Source organism: Pristiophorus japonicus, chromosome X (assembly GCF_044704955.1).
Source record: "Pristiophorus japonicus isolate sPriJap1 chromosome X, sPriJap1.hap1, whole genome shotgun sequence".
In the NCBI taxonomy this organism is placed as follows: domain Eukaryota; kingdom Metazoa; phylum Chordata; class Chondrichthyes; family Pristiophoridae; genus Pristiophorus; species Pristiophorus japonicus.
Genome location: NC_092010.1, coordinates 21,080,477 through 21,104,734, shown reverse-complemented (window position 1 = coordinate 21,104,734; position 24,258 = coordinate 21,080,477). Strand labels below are relative to the sequence as shown.

Genomic DNA, 24,258 nt, shown 5'->3' with positions numbered 1-24,258 from the left:
TCTTAAAACATCCACCTGAACCAACAGAAAAGGCAGGCAACACCTTGGTTTAAGACTCGTGTCAAAGCCGAACATGATTCGGAACACAATGCCAGATTACAGAAAGACCCACCTGAAGAATAGTGATAAAATGCCAAGGTGAAAAATTACCACACACAAAAAATACCCATAAAATTACCACCCCATTTTCTACTTGCTTGAAGGCAGAGAGATTAAACGTCTCGGATTCAATCTTTCATGGTGCTTACCATAGGACTCGAAGGCAGGCTAGTTCGGAGAACTGGAGTTATCTTTCTCTCGGTTAGATGCTTATGGATTGGTATCCGGTGCAGGTATCCATAGCCAATCCCACAGCCCAGGCTGGAAGAAAAAAGGAATATGCAAAGTATTTAAACTGCATGCTGCATCAGTTTGCACACACTCAAGATCACCTGAAATCTTCCGATCTAGCTTTGGGGGAAAAAACAATCTTGCTTTGGCTCGTCAAGCTGAGGGACTTCAGTTACTAAGGCAAATTGGAACGCTTCCATGCTTTGGCCAATGTACCCAGTATTGAGCAGTCCCAAATGATTCAGAACACAGCTTTTTAGATCCAAGCTTGTGGTTGGGACCAAACCATGGACTCTGGACCTGCTGGAAACGAGACTGAAACTGGCCAAACAATTCATTTGGAAAAACACTTCCAACTCATCAATGTAGACTGCCCAGTTCCAGAGGTGAAAGGCTCCACAGGGCAATCACATCACCAGCATATGCTTCACAATGCTGCAGATGTAGGAACAGATTTGTATTGACCATATACATGGGGTACGGCAGCATAGTGGTTATGTTATTGGACGAGTAATCCAGAGTCCTGGACTAATGAGCCGGAGACAAGTTCAAATCCCACCACGGCAGCTGGGGAACTTAAATTCAGTTAATTAAATAAATCTGGAATAAAAAGCTAGTATTAGCAATGGTGACCATGGAACTGTGGGACTGTCGTAAAAACCCCATCTAGTTCCCTAATGTCCTTTAGGGAAGGAAATTTGCCGTCCTTACCCGGTCTGGCCTATATGTGACTCCAGACCCACAATGTGGCTGATTCTTAACTGCCCTCTGAAATGGTGGCTCGCCACCACCTTCTCAAGGGCAATAAATTGCTGGCCTTGCCAGCAACGCCAACATCCGGTGAATGAATTTTAAGAAATATATCACTGTAAGCTGCTCTTAAACTGGGTTTAGCGGTGTGTTCAGGCCGCGGGCTACCAACATGAGGGTCTCGCACAGCCTGGGGCAATCCCAAACTAAACATGCAAGATTCACCAAGGCCAGCAACCCAGAACGTCCAGTAAAAACATTCGTACTATAAACCGAATACAAAAACAGCCTAAGACACCCCAAAACAAACAGCTGTTATGCTGGCCACATTCCAGGACAGGGGGCCATAGGCCAGGACAGGGATGATCCAAACAAAGAATTACAGTGTACCAAACCAATGCCTAGTCAGGTTGAATTGTAGAGAACCCCTGACCAGATTATATTTCAGCATAGGGTCTCACAAACCCAAAAGTTAGAAAGAGTGCTACAGCATTATCTTTGTTTTGTTCAGTGTATTTTTAGTTGCAAACAGAGTGCTGATGACATCCGGAGGAAAGACAGATACTCAAGAGCATTGGAGCCCGAAACTGTGCAGGAGCAGAATTAACCCCCAGTTCATGACCATCTCATTACAGGTAGTTTCCTCATACAGTCACGCTCAGTATTTTCTCTAAACCACTCATCCCAGTGCTATTGCCAAGCATGTATATACCATGCAGGAAAGGAGTTAAAGGACATAGGTTTGCAATCAGTGCCACAAGGCTATAGCAAAAATAAATGGAGTATTAGGATGCATTACTAGGAAAATCCAATAAAAACAAGCACTATATTGTCCCTGTATAAAACCTTGGTCAGGCCTCATCTAGGATACCATGTGCAGTTTTGGTCCAGTTACATTTTAGGTGATGGAGAAAGAAAAAAGACTTGCATTTATATAGTGCCTTTCACGACCGCCAGATGTTTCAAAGCACTTTACAGCCAATGAAGTATTTTTGGAATGTAGTCACTGTTGTAATGTGGGAAACCCGGCAGCCAATTTGCGCACAGCAAGCTCCCACAAAGAGCAATGTGATAATGACCAGATAATCTGTTTGTGATGTTGATTGAGGTATAAATATTGGCCCCAGGACACCGGGGATAACTCTCACTGCTCTTCAAAATAGTGCCATGAGAGCAGACAGGGCCTCGGTTTAACGGCTCATCCAAAAGACGGCACCTCCAACAGTGCAGCTCCCCCTCAGAACTGCACTGAAGTGTCAACCTAGATTGGATGTGCTCAAGTTCCTGGAGTGGGACTTGAACCCACAACCTACTGACTCAGATGCAAGAGTGCAACCCACTGAGCCACAGCGGACACTGAGGCATTGGAAAAGGCTGAGAGTGTCGCCAGACTGATACCTAGCTTAAAGGCCCATTATTAGCACAATAGGTTGAGGGAGCTGGGTCTTTTAACTTTGTAAAAGCAGAGACTGCAAGATTTGGTTGAGGTCTTTAAAATAATGAAAGGATTAGATAGGTTAGGGAGGGCCAGGGGTCCTGCAGGCAAGTTACACGAGCATAAAACTAGGTTAAATATCAGGAAGTTTCTCCATTTTGCCAAGGGTCATCAATGACTGGAACAAGTTACTGTCTCATGCAGAGTATGGATTTGCTGCAAACGTTCAAAAGGGAGCTGGACAAGTACCTATGATCAATATTGCAGCTTACAACAACAACTTTTATTTATATAGCACCTTTAACGCAGTAAAATGTCTCAAGGCGCTTCACAGCAGTGTTACAAGACAAAACAGATAAATTTGACAAGAAACTATGGCACTTGACCAAAAGCTTGGTTGAAGAGGTAGGTTTTAAGGAGCTTCTTAAAAAGGAAGAAAGAGAGGCGGAGGGGTTTAGGGAGGGAGTTCCAGAGCTTAAGGCCCAAGCAGCTGAAGGCACAGCCACCGATGGTTGAGCGATTATAATCAGGGATGCTCAAGAGGGCAGAATTTGAGAAGTGCAGATATCTCATGGGATTGTGAGGCTGAAAGAGATTACAGAGATAGAGAGGGGCAAGGCCATGGAGGGATTGGTAAACAAGGGTGAGAATTTTGAAATCGGGAACCAATGTAGATCAGCGAGCAGAGAGATGATGGGTGAGCGGGACTTGGTGCGAGTTAGGACATGGGCTACCGAGTTTTGGATGACCTCATGTTTACGTAGGGTAGAATGTGAGAGGTCAGCCAGGAATGCGTTGGAGTAGTCAAGTCTAGAGGTAACAAAGACATGGATGGGGGCTTCAGGAGCAGAAGAGCTGAGGCAGAGGCAGAGGCGGGCAATGGATAAGTGGAACATTGGGCAGTATGTCTCATGGCCACAAGTCTCCTGGAACTAGTTTTGATTGTCTGAGAGGGTCAAAATTACCCAGATGATGATATGGGACAGAGTCGATGGAGCAGCTGGTATTTATTGGTCTGCCATTTGGTAGGTTTGTAGAGTTTGACGTTTCTTGTCTGCTATTCTAACGAAGCAGTTAGCGCATGTATACTAATTACGGCTCAACTTTAGTCGAGAGATCTTTGACTGCACAGTGGTGCCCTCGGGTTGTACTGGAATGGAATGGTACAGGCTGTGCATCATTAAATATCAAACGACTGAACATGTATCATCACATAATGTGGCTTCTGAGCATTATGTGAAGTTACTGTTTAAGGTAGCCTGAAGGGACGAGTTTAAGAAAAAGTTGGCTGGCAAAAACAAAAAGGATGCTTGTGAACAAAACTTTCAACAAGAATAGTGCTGCCCATCATTTTAGTCATAATTACATACCCGACTGATACCTCCAGTAATTAACACTGACAGATCTCGGGAAAATCAAACCTGGTTTAATGTTTTGACTAAATACAAGAAGTTGTTTGGTGCACTGACATTCTCTGTTGGATCAGCTACGATTCATCTGGAGACAACTGCACTGACAAATTATACTGGTGGTTTAAAAAGGTAAATCTGACCCTGTCGTACCTGCCCTCTCCACCCCATGCACTGTTAGGCGTGATAATCACCTCCCTACAATTGTCGGTGTCAGTGTTGTACACATAGATCTTTAGCGGTTTTCCGTTGTGGGATTCGATCAAAGAGAACAAGTCTTCAGACTGGAACAAAAAGAAGAAAAGAAAAGAGGGAAAGTTAGTGGTCCAATTCAACACCACCGCACCGCCCCCCCCAATCTGTTCATCAACAACGTTAGAATAAATGGCCATCTTTTCTTCTCGTTTCTTCCCCCCCCGCCGCGGAGTAAGACATGCCCACTAATTGCTCCACATCAATGTTAAGCTGCGCGGCCGGGTGGCACTCCAGGAAACCCGCGCAGCGGCTCATCAATGTAAAAACCGCGCAAGGCCCAAACAAAAGGGCAGGGAAAATTGCTCCATGGAGTGCACTGTTTAAAAAACAGACTTCAACCACTAGGGTCAGTAATGGTTTGACATGGGCCATTGCCAAACCATGCATGGTATAAGCAGCTTGGGTAAATCAGGAGCAAACAAAGCACAGCGTCCCCAAGTCAGTGCGAGAGATGGGGTCACGATGCTTGGTCATTATTCCATTTAATCTGGCAAGACAAATCAAACACAAATAACGAGTGTGGTGAACGAAACGGATACGGAAAGAGGTGCCAAAACAAAGAAATACGGACCGACCTGATTCGCACTCCCCCGCCCCTGCGATATTACATACCAGATGTGTAAAATAAGGACATGGGCAACACACAGTTCTAGGGCTAAGTGCATTTAAATATATGGGTACAAAAGCCCAATACATACCAGTGCAGTACGTACGCCTCAAAAGCAAAAGCCAACAGCCCTTCTATACTGCAGGATTGCCTCCAATAACACAGCGCCACACCAACCAGCGTATATACCAATAAAGCAATCAGGGTGCATTGGTTAATTCCAGTTATTTAGTGGCCCAAAAGGCAGAGGCCATAGTAATGAGGAGAAATATTTCACAACTTGACCCTGGCAGAGAGACTTGAATAAGGTGCACTGAGCAACTAACTCGCAAATCGGAGACTTGCCATAGGTAATGCTTGCTGAAACAACCATGGCTCAGCAAGAAACCCATTTTTGCATTTCAGTGCCTGCGTACACAAAGGAGTGCGCATCAACCCAGGCTCCCCAACCACCCCCCTTTCCTTCAACCAGTGTCTGCCCCACCTGTGACAGAGACTGTAGGTCCCACAGTGGACTGTACATCCACCCGAGAACTCACTTTTATTGGGCCCAAGTTTCGAGCCGCGCCTAGAACGGCGCAGTCCCGACCTGGACGTCCGTTTTTCGCGCCACAAAGTGCGCCTAAAAACAACTTCCAGATTCTCCGGCTCCCTGCAGGTCGTTTGCAGCTCGGCGCAGTGCAGCAGGAGCTGTAGGGGGCGGAGCCAGGTCCGTGTGCTGAAAACAGTGCCGGGACCTCTGCACATGCTCGCTACAGTGGGCACGCATGTGCAGTAGCTCCAGGCGCCCAAAACTGTGTGGGAGGGGCCGAAGCACGCAGCCCCTAGCCCTGGCCCAATGGCCTCACTGGGGCTGCGTGAATAAGGCTTCTCCCACGGCCAGCTCCTGCTTCCTCCCGACCCGACTCGACACCCACTTCCCGCGCCCCCCCCCCTCCCCCCCCGCACCCCCTCCCTCCGCCCCCCCCCCCGGCCTCTGGACCAGACCCGACACCGACCCAACTCCCGCTTCCCCCGACTGGAGCTCCCTCCCCCTGACCCGAACCGATCCGACCTCCCTCCCACCTCCCACCACCCCCCCCCACCCCCGGACCCGACCCAACACCACCTACCTGTAAATCTGGTGCTGGGGACGGGCCCTGCCCGAAGTCTCGGGCCCGGCAGGGTCCGGCCCATTCAGCCTCCCTCCCCCATCTCCTTTCCCTCATCCCCACCTCTCTTCCTTTCCTTCCCCCCCCCCCTCCCCCTCCCCTCGCCGTCAGAAACACAGACACTGACAGACAGAGAATGAGAGACACAGACAGACAGAGAGAGATAGAGACACTGACAGAGACACACTGGAGGGGGGGGGGGGAAGAGGGGCATCCCAGCACGCTGTTGGAGGGCTCCCAGTGCTGCAGTCGGTAAGTAGAAAATGTTTTATTTATTGATTTTTTTAAAAAATTATTTCTTATTAATTTTTTTTGATTGATTTATTGGTTGATTTATTGATGTTTTTATCATTTATTATTGATGATGGCTCTTTATTTGTAAAACTGAAGTGTTTAATGTTTGTAAACTTCCCTTTAAACCCCCCCCATTCCCTACGCCTGATTTGTAACCCGATTTGTAACCTACGCCTGATTTTCTAAAGTGTAGACAAGGTTTTTTCGAGCATACAAAAATCTTCACTTACTCCATTCTAAGTTAGTTTGGAGTAAGTTTTCACTGACAAAACTTTGAAAACAGGCGTAAGTGGCCGGACACGCCCCCTTTTGGAAAAAAAATTCTGTTCCAAAGTGAAACTGTTCTAACTGACTAGAACTGGAGCAAACTAAATGGCGAGAATTCCGATTTCTAAGATACTCTGTTCTACACCAGTTGCTCCTAAAAATCAGGAGCAAATCATGTCGAAACTTGGGGCCATAGAGTGGAAGCATGATGATGATGACACGGCGCACTGCACAGGCTGTAGATACTGGATCGCAACCAGTTGGTGGATTGCTGGTTCACATGTACAAATCTGATCACCCTCCCAAAGGAGGAAAGGGAAACAGGGAAACAATTTACAGTTACCTCACGGAGGATGGCTTCAGCTCCGATTATGTAGTCTGTATATGGCCTCAGACCAGCCAGTGCAGCAGGGGAATTGGGCTCCACTTCCTGTAGGAAAGGCCACAATAGAGTTAAACACACACACACACACACACACACACACACACAGACAGACAAAGTGAGTAACTCTTACAAACACCTCACCCAAACGATGAAAATATCACGAGAGAATTCATGGTCATTTATTTGCAGAGATTGCCGACTGTTCCTTCTCAGTACCTCACCCAGATCGCCATTCCTCGTGTGCAAATATGGCCAGCATCAGCCGGCTAGGGCACCACAGCTCAGCACAATCGTATCCTCAGAGGTTTCACACACGCAAACTTCCCAGCAGAAACTGGGTTCCGAGCGGATATTGCCCCACCCCAGTCCAGCATCCAATTGTAGCACCCATACCTCTGGCCTGCCTGGGTTCAGCAGAGACCAGGGATCAAACTTGCGACCTTTCGGTCTGCATAACTCGGTCATTCCTTTATGCACTAGGTCATTGCAGGAAGAACATAAGAAATAGCAGGGGTAGGCCATTCGGCCTCTCAAGCCTACTCCGCCATTTAATAAGATCATGGCTGATCCGATCATGGATTTGGCTCCACTTCCCTACCCGCTCCCCAAACACTTTATTCCCTTAATATCCAAAAATCTATCGATCTTTATCTTGAATATACTCAAAGACTGAGCCTCCAGAGCCCTCTGGGGTAGAGAATTCCAAAGATTCACCACCCTCGGAGTGAAGAAATTTCTCATCAGTCCTAAATGGCCAACCCCTTATTCTGAGACTGACCCCTGGTTCGAGACTCCCCAGCCAGGGGAAATATCCTCCTTGCATCTACCCTGTCAAGCCCTGTATGAATTTTATGTTTCAATGAGATCACCTCTCATTATTCTAAACTCTTGGGAATATAGGCCTAGTCTGCTCAATCTCTCCTCATTAGGACAATCCCCCCCATCCCAGAAGATTTTTGAAGAGGAAAGTGATTCAGTCTCCATGACTAGCCAGTTTTATAGGGAGACTACACTACAGGCCACAATTCCTCAAAGTGGGATTACCCAGTTGTAAAACCCGAGGAACTTTCCCAACCAGTTAATCACAGACATGGACGGGGGACTAACATCAACTCCAAGCAGAAATCCAGTCACTTATTATTCAGACAAATATCACCATCTTCAAGAGACATGGATAAAAAAATGGAATTATATAAACGTACTATATATAGGCACATTTTACAACTAAATAATGGGGAGAGATAGAGAGAGAGAAAGAGAGAGAGATGCTGCCTGACCTGCTGAATGTTTCCAGCATTAACCGATTAACTGTTTTGATTTAAATCTGTTTATACTCGCTCTTCAGAATTCCTAATTACAGGAAGCAGCACCAAGATATTTTTTTATTTTTCTCTATCAATGGTGCCGAGTGAACGTACAGAAAGACCAGTCCCCTCCGGCTAAGGGACACTTCATTACAGGAAGTCAGTGCGGGGACCTGCAGGTGCCTGTCAGGGGCACACATTCCAGACCGCCTTTTTCTTCCTCTTACTTGGATTTTTCTTGCTTCGGCTGGTTCTGCTCTTACCAACTTTTCCGTCACTCTCCCGCCCGCCAAATAATTATCCCCCACCACACAATTCTGCATCGAATAGGAGATCACATGGCTCCGGTTGGGGTGGAGTGTAGAATGTTTCGGTGCAAGGAGTGTCGCAGTTGTGTGAGGCAGACTGGTTGGGCTGGGTGCTCTTTATCTTTCCGCCATTGTTCATAAGTTTATATGTAGCCTTCAGGGCTGCTGACCGAGGGCCGTGTGGCTCTTTGTCGGCCGGCGCGGTTCTGCGCTGTAAATTTCTATGTTTCTATGGTCACAATATCCCTCCTGTTTACTCCAAGCGCTTTTAAGATGCACAGCTCTGGGGATTGGAGGCAGCCCGACACTCGCAATGTATTTTGTAAACTCCTCTGCTATGCGTTTGAACCACACTCTGATGTGGGTTTTATTGCTCCTCACCAGTGGGAAACCACCTAGAATTCCTTCCTGCAGTGCTTTCTAGGTAGAATGACACCACTGTGGCCAGCTTACACTCAGTGACTGGGTTACTTAACTTTGGCAGTCCATCAAACATGCTCAGGGAGCACTTTACATACCAAAATGTGCCAAACATTTTCATTTGCTCCTTCAAAACTGCAGAATCGAATGCTGACTCCAAGCAGCCCCTGTCCACCCCACAGGTTACTGGGTGTTGCGCTGACTTCCCGGACAGCCTGTGTCTTGGTGTTGTAAATGGCCATTTTAAGAGACTTTTCCACATTGCCTACTAACAGCTCCCTCAGTGCGTTGTCATCTTTATCCTAAAAGTAGGAAGGAAAAAAAAATGATTAGAAAAAAGTGACTAACTTCACTCAGAGGGTGGTGAATCTTTGGAATTCTCTACCCCAGGGGGCTGTGGATGCTCAGTCGTTGAGTATATTCAAGGCCGAGATCAATAGATTTTTGGACACTGAGGTGATCAAGGGATATGGGGATAGGGCGGGAAAGTGGAGTTGAGGTCGAAGTGGAGTTGAGGTCGAAGATCAGCCGTGATCTTATTGAATGGCCTTCTCCTATTTCTTATGTTTTTAGTTAGAAGGTTGTGGGGTCAAGCCCCACCCCAAAGAGGTGAGCAGAATCTAATGCTGCCGTGTCAGAGGACACTTCAAATAAGGGATGGGCTGTTTGGGGCTAGGATCGGGAGAGACTTCTTCACTCGGGGAGTTGTTGGCCTGTGGGGCTCCCAACCGCGGAGAGTTGTTGATGCCAGTTCATTGGATGTGTTCGAGAGGGAGTTGGATGTGGTCCTTGCGGCTGGGGGGGGTCGGGGGGTGTGGAGGGGGCGTTGGGGGAGATCAGCCATGATCTTGTTGAATGGCGGTGCAGGCTCGAAGGGCCGAATGGCCTACTCCTGCACCTATTTTCTATGTTTCGAAGACATTAAACTCAGGATGTCTTCCTGCTCTGGTGGATGTTAACTATCACATGGCATTATTTACAGAAGAGCAGGGAGTTCGCCCCATTGTAATGCACAGGTTGCCAGCATGCACGGAGAGTGACCTCTTGACCAAAACATCAGAGATCTGATTGAGGTGTATAAAATTATGAGGGGCTTGGGTAGAGTGGATAGGAAGGACCAGTTTCCCTTGGCAGAGGGGTCAATAACCAGGGGACATCGATTTAAAGTAATTGGGGGGGGGGGGGGGTAAATAGAGGAGATACAAGGGGAAATTTCTTTACCCAGAGGGTGGTAGAGGCAGAAACCCTCACCTCATTTAAAAGCACTTGGATGTGCACGTGAAGTGCCGTAACCTGCAGGGCTACGGACCTAGAGCTGGAAAGTGGGATTAGGTTGGATGGCTCTTGGTCGGTCGGCACGGATACGATGGGCCGAAATGGCCTCCTTCCGTGCTGTAAATTTCTATGATTCTAGATACTGGTACCCATGGAACTTTATCCCAACATCCATCAGGAGAGATGGGGGAAGGGGGAAACTAAAACGCTGTTCAACGAGCTGAGAGTCAACACAATGATGTGCGTAAAAGATGACTGCAATAGTGCTGCATGGCATTTTTCCACCCATGAGAAAGATCTAATTCACGGGCAAGACATGCCTCCCACACACAAGAAACAACACGGAAAGCATTAATGCTGCAGAATCCAGCTGTAAGCCAAGCTCCACACTTCATTGTCGTCTCAGGGCTCTTTCATCAGCGTTAAATGCGGTTTTCTATAGCAATGCAACCATGCATGCCAAACACGACAGGAAGAACACTGACGATTCTCCTCCTCGCTCTATTGCAGCATTGTGTAACAAATTCCCAGAGGGAATGTGCCGTGGGAAATTAGAACCCCATAATGCCAAGTTTTGTATCCAATGCCTCACAAATTGGGCAGAGAGATTTTGACAGTTAAGCTACTCAAAACGGCAGTGAACACATAGAAGACCAATTTGATTACGTTGCAGTTCTGGCATAATGAAACGGAAAAGCCACAGGAATGAATAGCCCATTTGTATTATTGTGCTGTAAGTGAGGTACCAATGGTGTTTCTGGCAGTCAGTAGTACTACCTCAAAAAAGGTATTTCTCTCTCCTTCCCCTGCCACAAACTACTGGAAGTACATAGGCAGCCACCAATGTTTCTGGCTGCAAGCAAGCTAACCCTTCCAGCCCACCTGTACAAGAGTGATGCCCTTAATTAATCCTCACCATGCCACCCCAAACTGGCCAAGAGGACTGATTCTAAATACAATACTAGTGGCTCTTGTAGGACTGAGCCAAACACTCTTCACATCTTTAAAATCAGCCACAGCCAGGAATGCAGCTTTTAGCACTGGGACTGTGGCATGAAGCAGGAGTCAGCAGTTGCAGAGATCGGGTCAAGAGGTTAAGTAGGCCAAGGTAGGCAGAGATCCAGTCACAGAAGCAGCAGCCGTAAGAGACGGCAACCAGAATCGGGCGTGTGGCTTGATTTATGCATCTCCAAGGTAGTTGGCGATGTGGAGATACATGTACAACGTTTCCGGATTTCAGGCGTTGTACCTGTAGTAGAACAGTACTACTTATCATGACACATCAGGAAGGTCACAGCAATCTACAAGCAACAGTGCTACCTAGCTTGGTAAACAGAGAGGCCAATTAAATGAATGGGTAAATTTAATCCCAACAGAAAAGCACACAGCAAAACAAAAAAAGGTGCAGCGGAAGGCAATGATTCATTGACAGGAAGAGTGCGTATATAAAACTTTTGATATTAGGTTTCTCTTTTCTACAGCCATGTGACCATTTTGATGCCAGTAAGCATCCCCGCCTGATACAGAAAGGCTTCAAATGTAAATCACCAGACAGATGGCGGACATGAAAGAACCAAGAATGTAAACTCACCAGCCTTGTGTCGCCCGCTGAAATGATAAAATCAAAGAACGGTTCCAGACCAGCCCAGTATCCCGGGGAGTTCTCCTGCACCTGTTCAAAGAAAAATAAAACACTTCAGCACATTAGGTTCTGACCGGCCTTCTCTCAGTTTTGCAGTTGAAGATGTGGATTTAAATAAAGCAGCTCATTTCCTTTGTTTTTCATAAAAGATTCCTGTCTCGAGAACATCCTCTAAGTGCCACTCTGCCTCTTTCACATTTCGGATCAGCTATTGGTCTCTATAGGCCTGCAGAGCACTTCGGCATTTAAAAAAAATTCATTCATGGGATGTGGGCGTTGCTGGTCAGGCTGGCATTTATTGCCCATCCCTAATCGCCAGAGGTGGTGGTGGTGAGCTGTCTTCTTGAACCGCTGCAGTCCGTGTGGTGAAGGTGCTCCCACAGTACTGTTAGGGAGCGAGTTCCAGGATTTTGACCCAGCGACGATGAAGGTTAGAAAGTTTAAATGCACACAAGCAGCTCCTGACGTTCTAGCTTCTCTTGGGTTTAGTAGGGTGCTGGGGCCACCAACTCCCAGGAAGGTGTAGTGAAAGCATGTCTTGCTGGCGGCCAGTCTTAGCAAATCTAGCAAGTATACTCTGGGGCCGCAGCCTGCAGAGCGAGACATGCACAGAGAGCGCGAGACCGGGAGGTCTTAAATCAGATAGCAAATTCAAACACCCGCACTTCCACAATACTAACTTTCTAGGCACATACTTACCGTCATCAAGAGTTAGATAATTAACATGGAGATATCAACACTTGAGAAATTAAGATGTTTTGGCACAAAGGCACTGCTGTAGCTGCTCAACTTTAAGTTCAGTTCCACTTTGGTCTAATTAACAGTTGGGCTCCTTGGGATGGCCATAAACTGCATCTCACCCTTTGCATCAGGTGGTCTACGATAGGCCATTTCTTCTAATGTTACATAGAATTTACAGCATAGAAAACAGACCATTCAGCCCAACACGTCTCCACACCAGCCGACTTCATCTCACCCCATCAATATATCCTTCTATTCCTTTCTCCCTCGTGTTTATCCAGCTTCCCCTTAAATACATCTACGCTATTCGCCTCAACCACTATCTGATTGCAGGTTAATCATTCTCGCCACTCTCTGGGTAGAGGTAGTGACCATCTTGTATTTATGGCCTCTAGTTTTAGACTCTCTCACAAGTGGAACATTTCCTCGATGTCTATCCTGTCAAACCTTTTATAATCTGAAATACCTCTATTAGGTCACCCCTCAGTCCTCTTTTCTAAAGAGAGCCCCAGCCGGTTCAGTCTTTCCCAATAGTTGTATACTCAGTTCTGGTATCATCCGTGTAAATCTTTTTGTTGCACTGTCTCCAATGCCTCTATATCCTTTAATATGGAGACCTGAACTGTGCACATTACTCCAAGTGTGGTCCAGACAAGGTTCTATACAAGTTTAACATAACTTCTCTGCTTTTCAATGCTATTCATTGAATGTTCTGAAAATAGTTTGACCCCTTGGGGATTGGGATTGATCTCACTCATTGTTTACCAAGTATTTGCACATTAACTTGCTTTATCATCTTGCAAATAAATATATTAGTTCTAGCCTGAACATAAAATGGTCTATTAGTGTGATATTTACCACCTTTCAGAGTAGACAGAACAACGTGGCAGGCATCCAACATCTCCAGTGTACTGTACCAGAATTTAGGGGTAACCTTTGGTCCCATAGAAAGTATACAGTTTCAGTTCATGACAGTTTATAGGAACTGCCTTTTGCTGTGAACACAAGTGTAACAGTACAACTGTTCACAAAGACCCACTTGCCAGTTACATGGGCGTTGACCAGTTCAAAATAGCTTGTATCATGTTCCTAGAAAGCACCAGACACTTTTGTGGGACTTCAGATTTGCACACTAAAGGAGGTTTCCTAAAATCAAACAGTTCATGAAAAAAAGCATACAGCCCTACCTACAACTTGCAGAACACTGCAGATGATACTGATACGCAATAGCAAAGTGCAATGCAGACTACCAGTGCTCCATTAATTGCACATGTACTCATGTGAGAGAATACATTGCCTGTCTGGATGCTGGACCTCTCGGTACATTTCAATGTGCTGTGCAAGGAGTTAAGTGACTGCACAGTGCAGCCCAGCCTTCAGTGGGACACAGGCCCAATACAGTCCGTTTCCCCGGGACGCTCGAGAGCAGCAGGCTGGGCCTGCCTATTTTCTCAGCTTGGGAAAGTAGATTACAGTAGAGCAAAATAAAAACAAGCTGTCACAGCAGCAAAGCTCAAAAGGGAAAATGCATGACGGATCAGAGAACGAGGAAAAATTGCTACGGTGATACTTACAGGCTGGCAAATTCATTCGTCTTCCAGCCTCGTCAGAACTCGAAGGCAACATGCCTCGGGACAGTTGGCAAATGGAATCTTTCCAGCCCTGGTTTCACATCTATATAAAAATGAAGATCAAAAGGTCCCAGAGGACACAACCTGCTCTGAAGTTTAGCACCCAAGCACAAGATCAGTCACTGAACGAGAGTTGATCAATCTTGCATCTAAACCCATGAATTAAGGGGGATGCGCCACACAAAAAAGAGTAACTCCATGGAATGAACATGTACCGTTTGCAGATCGGGTCCATTGTTGCAGCCAGGTGCAACAGCTTAACTGGAAGGAATCCCCGATGGCCAGCCAAGTTTGACAGCGAACTGATGATAAAGACACGGTTTTAATCAGCGTGACTTTGAAGTCTCATCTTCAAGTAGAGAATTACCAGCAACATAGGCAAGTGTCCATTGCCAAATAACAAACATCAGTGTCAGAGCGCTTACACAGAATTAACAGATTGCTGCACTGCAATGCTTTGGTACTGAAGGCAGATTAATGTTTAGGTCCCACGTGCAACAAGGTATTTTTGTAACCAGATCAAAAGGTTCAGTTAATGCAGCCCACAGTTCCCTCTGCTGCCTCCCCTCACAGTACTTATACACTAACTCTCCAGATTAGATCATTCCAAGGGGAACTCACTAATACTTTTAATTTGCAAAATAGAATACCGGGACTAAGGTGTTAAATTATGAGGACAGGTTGCATTTAGACTTGAACTCCATTGAGCATAGGTTAAGGGGTGATCTAATTGGTGTGTTAAAGATGATTAAAGGATTTGATAGGGTAGAGAGAAACTATTTCCTCTAGTGGGGGGAGTCCAGAACAAGGAGGGCACAACATAACATAAGAAATAGCAACGGGAGTAGGCCATTTGGCCTCTCGAGCCTACTCCACCATTAAAGAAGATATTGGCTGATTCAATCTCGGCCTCAACTCCACATCCCACTCCCCATAACCCTCGACTCCCCTGTAGTTCAAAAGACTGTCTATCTCCACCTTAAATATATTCAATGATCCAGCCGCCACAGCTTTCTGGGGTTGAGAATCAAAGATTCACAACCCTCAGAAGAAATTCCACCTCATCTCAGTTTTAAATGGGTGACCCCTTATTCTAAAACTATGCCCCCTAGTTCTAGATTACTCCACGAGAGGAAACATCCTCTCTCCAGCCTCCTCAGAATCTTATATGTTACAATAAGATCACCTCGCATTCTTCTAAACTACATTGAGTATAGGCCCAACCTGCTCGGCCTTTCTTCATAAGAAAACACCTTCATCTCAGGAACCAACCTCGTGAACCTTCTCTGAACTGCCTCCAATGCAAGTACAGGGGCAGCGCCTAAAATCCAGAACCCTCGGGACCGAGGCCGTTCCAGATTCCAGGCTTTCCCAGACTTAGATTTGTTTTTTGATGTCACGAATCCAGAAACACCTGAGCCCAGGTTCAGGATTTGGGAACGTCAGGGGGTCGGGGGGGGGGGGTCCCCGGCGAGGAGCTGTTCAGGCCATACGACCCCGTCGAGGAGGTCGTCGGGCGGGCCGGCAAGGAGGCCCCGAGGTAAGGGCAGCGGCGGTGAGGCGAGGAGAGGCCCAAGGTCGGCAGCGGCGGGGCCCTGAGGTCAGCAGTGTCCGGATTCCGGAACATTTTACAGATTACGGACGACCCTGCCACCGATCGTCCCGGAGTCCGGATTCTGGAACCTCGACGCTGCACCTTTATATCCCTTCTTAAATAAGGAGACCAAAACTGTACACAGTACTCCAGGTGTGGTCTCACCGATGTCCTGTGCAGTGATAGCAAGATTTCCCTCCATCACCCTTGCAATAAAGGCCAACATTCCATTTACCTTCCTAATTACTTGCTGTATCTGCATAGTAACTGTGTGTTTCATGCACCAGCACCCCCAGGTCTCTCTGTACCGCAGCATTTTACAGTCTCTCTTCATTTAAATGATCTTAAAATTAGAGCCAGGCCGTTCAGGGTTGATGTCAGGAAGCACTTCTTCACACAAAAGGGGAATGGGAATCTGAAACTCTCTCTCCCCCAAAGCGCTGTTGAGGCTGGGGGTCAATTGAAAATTTCAAAACTGAGATTGATAAGATTTTTGTTAGGCGAGGGTATTAAGGGTTTACGGAACCAAGGTGGGTCAATGGGAGTCATAATACAGATTAGCCATGATCTGAGTGAACGGCAGAACAGGCTCAAGAGGCCAAATGGCCTCCACCTGTTCCTATGTAAAGCAATTTTTGTTCCATTTCATTGGACAAATGTAATACAAAACTACTGCACAACAAGGAATACAATAGAATTCACTTACAAGATGTAGCGATAAGGATTTGAAAATGTTACTTGCCACCATTCAAGAAAACCTTCCAGGGCTCACTGCTGCTATTTCTCCTCTCAAATAGCCACGGAGAGAACAATTTTTTTTTGGGGGGGTGGGGGGGGGGGTAAAAAGAGGTGGAGGAGGAGAGTACTTTAGACTAAAAGTGCTTTCTTCTCTCTCCCTATCCCCCAAGAGGGAATCAATTCCCCACAGGAAAATCCCACTTGGTATTTAGCCTGGGGCGTGTTACTTCCTAGCTCAGGACATCTAGGAAACAAAGCAACTTCTCAGCTTTGGCGAGTTTAACCCTCCACTTCCAGTCTCTCGTCAAACCACACTCGACATCCAGTCAGATTGAGCCCGTTAGCTCATCTTTCCAAAAAGGATGTTTTATTCATTTTAAGATTCAATTCTTGAAGTTCTGTTAGAAAGGTTACACATCCTCTTGAACAAACATATGCAAATTATTTCTGACCCCCCCCCCGCCCAATTTGACAATTCCTGTCCACTCTACATAATGATTCCATTGTGCTGCAACAGGAGGTCTCAATAATCCACCAGGAAGCTTTCCCCTGCATGCTCCCACCCACAGTGCCTCAATTAAGTATAGAAATGCATCAATGCGATATATATTTGCATTTATATAGCACTTTCTGAAGTAATTAAAATGTCTTAAAAGCACTTCACAATGAATTGCCACTTAAGTGCAATAACGTATGTCGGCAAATGTGGTGGTCATTCTGCACCGACAATGGCCAACAGTTAGCAAGAGATCATCCAAACAATTGATCTGTTTTTCAGCAGTGTTAGGGGAGGGAAGAATGTTGGCCCAAGACACTTGGAGAACGTCCTGCTCTTCACTGAAGAGGGCAACGCATTCCTCAACATCCAACTGTACCGGCAGATGGGGCCTCGTTTTAATATGAAGGACAGTCATTCGTAACAACGCAGCACTCCCTCGCAACAACTTCTGCAGCAGAGGGGGTTCAAAGGAGCCAAGCAGGGAGAGAAGTTAAGGGAGGTGCAAGGAATCAAGATGGAGGAAAGTAGGAGCAGAATTCCAAGATGCAGTTGAAAGCTCTGCCAGACGAGGACGAGTCGGGAAGCACAGTGACCAGAGTGTGTTTGCTGGGACAAAGGCTAGAGAAGATTACACAGGTAGGGTGGAGCAAGGTTCTGGAGTATTAAAAAAAAATCCTTGCCCTTGTTTCAAAGAGTGGGGGACATCCAGCCAGTGAAGGTCAGCGAGGATAGGGTTCAGAGGAGTGCAAAATTTCATGAAAGATAGGACCCAGGCTACAGAGCTCTGGATGAATTGGACTTGATGGAATACAGAGCTCGGGGAGCTGCCAAGAATGCTGGGAAAAGCAGGGTTGAGGAGGTCAGGGAGCAATGAACCAAGAAAGGTAGTTGGCTGCTCAGGAGGGAGGCAGGGTCAAGGGGAGAAGATGGCTAATCTATTAACAGCTCGAAAGGGAAAATAAGGTAGAAATTGCGAAACATTATGGGATTAGGGACTGGAAGATATCCAGGTAGAGCAGGACGTGGAGCTGAAGGCAGAAACAGCTGAGTAAATCGCCTCCATTTTGAAGATAAATAAATTCATGAGCTCCTTGCATGATATCGGAGGGAGTCAGTTCATGGACAAGAGGCGTTTGGGGTTGTCCTTACTCTCCAGGATATCCTGAACCAAGAGGATATGGCCAGAGAGAGAGCAAGATAGAGAGAGCAAGATAGAAGTGATCAAACAAGGTGAAGCAGTGACTGATTGCCACTAACTGAGCCAAGCAGACACGAGAAAATGTGCTTTGTGTTAACTCTTCGAATGTCATTTACAGTCATTATGCTGTAATAAATCTGCTGCCTCCAACATCACTGGCCAGTTGCAGCACCCATGAAACTATATCCCCACCAGTCAGCACCCATGGAACTATACCCCCACTAAAGTCAGCACCCATGAAACTATACCCATACTACAGTCAGCACCCATGAAACTATACCCCCACCAGTCAGCACCCATGGAACTATACCCCCACCACAGTCAGCACCATGGAACTATACCCCCACCACAGTCAGCACCCATGGAACTATACCCCCACCACAGTCAGCACCCATGGAACTATACCCCCACCACAGTCAGCACCCATGGAACTATACCCCCACCACAGTCAGCACCCATGGAACCATATCCCTAGCCAGAGTCAATGTCTTCAGGAGCAAAAATTAAGAAGCTAAAAATTATGTAATGAATGCAATAGAGCTGGAGGGAGAGAGTATTCGAAGACCAGGACCTCAAATCTGGCACCAAGCTTATGGTCTTCAGGGCAGTAGTGATACCCGCCCTCCTATATGGCTCAGAGACGTGGACCATATACAGTAGACACCTCAAAGCGCTGGAGAAATACCACCAACGCTGCCTCCGCAAGATCCTGCAAGTTCACTGGGAGGATAGACGCACCAACATCAGTGTTCTCGATCAGGCCAACATCCCCAGCATCAAAGCACTGACCACACTCGGCCAGCCCCATTGGGCGGTCTGCATCCCCGACAAGACTCCCAAAACAAGTGCTCTGCTCGGAACTCCTACACGGCAAGCGAGCCCCAGGTGGGCAGAGGAACCATTTCAATGACACCCTCAAAGCCTCCTTGACAAAGTCCAACATCCCCACCGACACCTGGGAATCCCTGGCCCAAGACCGCCCTAAGTGGAGGAAGAACATCCGGGAGGATGCCGAGCACTGAGTCTCGTCGCCGAGAGCATGCAGAAAACAAGCGCAGGCAGCGGAAGGAGCATGCGGCAAACCAGACTCCCCACCCACCCTTTCCTCCAACGACTGTCTGTCCCACCTGTGACAGATACTGTAATTCCCGTATTGGACTTTACAGTCACCTGAGAACTCACTTCGAGTGGAAGCAAGTCTTCCTCGATTTTGAGGGATGCCTATGATGATGATCTCCAACTGCAGCCAACTTCATACAATGAGTCAGAGCTATCCTTTAGCAACTGCAAATGGAACAAAAAGCCAATTATGGTAAAATGCAGCTTTGTGTTCTTTACTGAAAAATAGGTAACCTAAAATTCCACAAAAATTAGTAAATTGAAGTTCCAGTTGCACATTTGCTATGGATAGTCTGACCTTTCCTCTCAGTATCTGCAACCCTTTATTTCCCACAAACATTTTTTTTAAAATTTGGTCTCAGCTTCTGGGCAATGCCAGCAAGGCTGCAGTTAATGCCCATGTCTAGTTGCACTGAAGTGGTGTTGGAGGTGCACTGCCTTCTTGAACCATTGCAGTCCTGATGGTGATGGTGCTCCAATTATGGAAATTGGCACTTTTTACAAACTACTAGTGGCTAGCTAGGCCACTTCAGAGGGCGTCAAGAGTCAACAATCTCATGTGGGACTCGAATCATGTGTAGGCCAGACCAAGTAATGGTGGCAGGTTCCTTTACCCTGATGGGTATTAGTGACCAAGTTGAGTTTAAACACAAATCTTTGAAGGTGGCAGGACAAGTTGATAAAGCTGTTTTAAAATAAAACACAGGATCCTTGGCTTTATAAATTAAAGCATAAAGTACAAAGGCAAGGAAGTTATGCCAATCCTTTATAAATCACTGGTTAGACCTCAGCTGGAGTACAGTGTCCAATTCTGGGCCCCAGACTCTAGGAAGGATGTCAAGGTCTTGCAACGTGTGCAAAGGAGATTTACTAGAATGGTACCAGGGATGAGGGACTTCAGTTATGTGTAGAGACTAGAGAAGGATTGTTCTCCTTAAAGCAGGGGAGAAGTGTTCAATTGTAAGGGGTTTTAATAGAATTAATAAAAGGAGAAACACGGTGTCCAGTGTGGACACGATGGACCGAAATGGCCTCCGTCTGTGCTGTAAATTTCTATGATTCTATGAAACTGTTTCCACTGGCAGGTGGGTTGCTAACCAGAGGGGACACAAGACAAGGGAGATGAGTGATGGATTATGACCGGGAATGCACTGCCCGAAAGGGTGGTGGAAGTGGATTCAAAAGGGAACTGGATATATATTTGAAAGGGAAAATTTTGCAGCACTATGGGAAAAGAGAAGAGTGGGACTAATTGGATAGCTCTTTCAAAGAGCTGGCACAGGAAAGATGGACCTCCTACTGTACTGTAGGATTCCATGATTATGTAAATACTACAGTTTTGTAGCTTGTGTATTTTGGGTAAGGGGGAGTGCAGGGGAGGAAGAAAGTGTCATTCACATCATCCTCCTTTCATAAGTATTTTCCTCTGGAACTGGGCCAATGTTAATGGATCAACATTAGCAGTGATACTACCATGTCAGGATCTTTCCATCTTTTAGGATGAAAATAGGTGCATCACTGGAGACATTTTAAAATGAGCTATTCTGAAGCAAAACTAATTTTACCACTAGTATTAATATGCAATTATTTTTTTTTTTTTTTTTTTTAAAAGGGGTAACATCAGTTGTATCTATACTCTGTAAACATATTTACAGTAAAACACAATTCAAAGACACCCAAGAAGACACCCCTCTCGATAAACTGCCTAGCCTAGCATTTTGGAACTGGCAACTTACTTACAAAGTTCTCACTGGCTCCAGTAATAGCACAGTACAAGAGAACTGCAGACCGCAAATGTTTCTATCTTCTGCCAACTCAAAAACTAAATGGAGACAGAGCAGCGGGCGGGATCGTGGCTTGAGCAATGGAATTTACTTTGCTGATGAAAATAAATTAAAACATTAACCAACAGCTCAGTACCATAGGACACAGGACTTGGAATGGAGATTGAGCTGGATTATATATATATTAAAGACATTAGACATAGACAGACATTAATAGACATTAGACACATACCATTGGGCATAGGCGGGCATTGGGCATTAGATATGAACATTACGTTGATAAGAGATGGGTGTGTGACAAGACTGATATTAAGACCAGTAGATTCATCATCATAGGCAGTCCCTCGGAATCGAGGAAGACTTGCTTAGGTGGCTGTACAGTCCAATACGGGACCAGCAGATTACAGATATGGGTACACAGGACCCTGGGCGATGTATATTGGGGAAGTTTACAGGCCGCTCCCGGAGAGCGGGACAAGTGGAAGTTGGAGCCATCCCCTGTGGGAGACAAAGCCGGAGGAAGCGGCCATTTGCGGGTAAGACAGGCCGATGGCTCCAATCATGGATCCCAGCGCCTGTCCACAACAGCCTGCCCCGGGGGCAGGGCAGGGGGAGCGCCCCGCTGCACAGACAAGTTCGGGGGGGGGATTTAAAAACAAACGGTTTCGGGCCCGCGCCGGCGTGTAGCGGAATGTGGGGCGGGGTGAGGAGCGATCATTCTCACATCGCGCCTCTGTCCCCGACACACTAAACTACTGGGTCCCAAACACAAATAACCCTGGAAGAGGCTGGAAGCCCGACTAGGCCCAGCCCCGGCCCCATCCCCATCCCCGAGCTCGATTTGTTCTCCCCCCCCCGCCCGCCCGCCCGCGGACAGCCGCACGTACCCGGAGAACGTGGAATCCTTCGGTCCTGCCGCCGGGAAGCGCCGCGCTCTGAGAGCCTCCCATCGACCAGTGTGCACGGACCGAGCGACCGCAGTTTAAACCCCCCTCCCCGGACAAACCGTCAGCTTTGGGGAATGCGGGGGGCAAAAAAAAAACGTCTCAAAAAATGATAAATGAGCGACGGCCCCGCCCCCTAGCAACGGCAGCTGACGGGCAGCTAGCTCCACCAATTACCTTCCACGCTCGGGCGTCGCCGCTTATTTTCCGTTCGCACGGCGGCGTTTATTGGCCAACAGTGAAGAAGGCGGGATTTCTTCGTCTCATAGCAACGGGCTGTGATTGATGGAGAGGACGGCCAAGTGGGTTGGTTCAAAGGCCACATTACTGACATGGTCTCTTGCCCTTTGTGCAGGTACTGTCTGACTTACTGAATATCAAAGAAAGACTTGCATTTCTATAGCGCCTTTTTACAGCCAATGAAGTACTTTTCAAGTGTCATCATCATCATCATAGACAGTCCCTCGAAATCGAGGAAGACTTGCTTCCACTCAAAGTGTGAGTCCTTAGGTGGCTGAACAGTCCAATACGAGAACCACAGTCCCTGCCACAGATGGGACAGATAGTCGTTGAAGGAAGGGGTGGGTGGGACTAGTTTGCCGCATGCTCTCTCCGCTGCCTGCGCTTGGTTTCTGCACGCTCTCGGCGATGAGACTCGAGGTGCTCAGCGCCCTGCCGGATGCACTTCCTCCACTTTGGCGGTCTTTGGCCAGGGACTCCCAGGTGTCAGTGGGGGTGTTGCATTTTATCAGGGAGACTTTGAGGGTGTCCTTGTAACGTTTCCTCTGCCCACCTGGGGATCACTTGCTGTGTAGGAGTTCTGAGTAGAGCGCTTGCTTTGGGAGTCTCGTGTCTGGCATGCGAACGATGTGGCCTGCCCAGCGGCACTGATCAAGTGTGATCAGTGCTCCCATGCTGGGGATGTTGGCCTGGTCGAAGACGCTAATGTTGGTGCATCTGTCCTCCCAGGGGATTTGCAGAATCTTGCGAAGACATCGTTGGCGGTATTTCTCCAGCGATTTGAGGTGTCCACATCTCTGAGCTATACAGGAGGGCGGGTATCACTACAGCCCTGTAGACCATAAGCTTGGTGCCAGATTTGAGGGCCTGATCTTCGAACGCTCTCTTCCTCAGGCGGCCGAAGGCTGCACTGGCGCACTGGAGGCGGTGTTGGACCTCGTCGTCAATGTTTGCCCTTGCTGATAATAGGCTCCTGAGGTATGGAAAGTGGTCCACGTTGTCCAGGGCCGCCCCGTGGATCTTGATGACTTGGGGGCAGTGCTGTTTGACGGGGTTAGGTTGGTGGAGGACCTGTGTCTTACACGGATGTTTAGTGTAAGGCCTATGTTTTCGTACGCTTCGGTGAAGATGTTGCCTATGGCGTGGAGTTCAGCCTCTGAATGTGCGCAGATGCAAGCATCGTCCGCGTACTGTAGTTCGACGACAGAGGATGGGATGGTCTTGGACCTGGCCTGGAGGCTGCGAAGGTTGAACAGGCTCCCACTGGTTCTGTAGTTTAGTTCCACTCCAGCGGGGAGCTTGTTGAGTGTGAGGTGGAGCATTGCAGCGAGGAAGATCGAGAAGAGCGTTGGTGCGATGACGCAGCCCTGCTTGACCCCGGTCCGGACGTGAATTGGGTCTGTGGTGGATCCGTTGGCTCGGATATCATCGTGGAGCAGGCGGAGGATGGCGACAAACTTTTGGGGGCAGCCGAAATGGAGGAGGACACTCCATAGTCCCTCGCGGTTAACAGTGTCAAAGGCCTTTGTGAGGTCGAAGAAGGCCATGTATAAGGACTGGCGCTGCTCCCTGCATTTCTTTTGCAGTTGTCGCGCCGTAAAGATCATGTCCGTTGTACCCCGTAGTGGACGGAATTCACACTGTGACTCCGGGAGGAGCTCCTCGGCCGCAGGGAGAAGACGATTGAGGAGGATTCTAGCGACAACTTTCCCACTGGCTGATAACAGGGAGATTCCTCCGTAGTTGCCGCAGTCGGATTTGTCCCCTTTTTTAAAGATGGTCACGGACACTGCATTTCTGAGATCTCCCGGCATGCTCTCCTCCCTCCAGATGAGAGAGATGAGGTCATGTATTCATGCCAATAGTGCCTCTTCGCCATACTTTAGTGCCTCAGCGGGGATTCCATTCGCTCCCGATGCCTTGTTGTTCTTGAGTTGA

General features: G+C 47.4%; 1 protein-coding gene and 1 long non-coding RNA gene across 3 annotated transcripts in view; one reads left to right on the top strand and one right to left on the bottom strand.

Moving 5' to 3' along the window:
• LOC139240924 (uncharacterized) overlaps nucleotides 1–11,968 on the top strand; it is a 45,932-nt gene extending 33,964 nt beyond the window's left edge. Inside the window, exon 2 of the long non-coding RNA XR_011588758.1 lies at nucleotides 11,672–11,968. This is a non-coding gene — a long non-coding RNA (uncharacterized lncRNA). The remainder of the gene's footprint in view (nucleotides 1–11,671) is intronic.
• LOC139240923 (Golgi reassembly-stacking protein 2-like) overlaps nucleotides 1–22,196 on the bottom strand; it is a 49,820-nt gene extending 27,624 nt beyond the window's left edge. For both annotated transcript variants that reach the window (XM_070869452.1, XM_070869453.1), the window contains exons 1-6: nucleotides 22,024–22,196; nucleotides 11,782–11,862; nucleotides 9,014–9,217; nucleotides 6,842–6,928; nucleotides 4,078–4,208; nucleotides 249–360 (exon numbers count right to left, since the gene is read on the bottom strand). In XM_070869452.1, the coding sequence (XP_070725553.1) occupies nucleotides 249–360; nucleotides 4,078–4,208; nucleotides 6,842–6,928; nucleotides 9,014–9,217; nucleotides 11,782–11,862; nucleotides 22,024–22,086 (678 nt within the window). In that variant the 5' untranslated portion in view covers nucleotides 22,087–22,196. The remainder of the gene's footprint in view (nucleotides 1–248; nucleotides 361–4,077; nucleotides 4,209–6,841; nucleotides 6,929–9,013; nucleotides 9,218–11,781; nucleotides 11,863–22,023) is intronic.
• Between the last annotated feature and the right edge of the window lie 2,062 nt (nucleotides 22,197–24,258).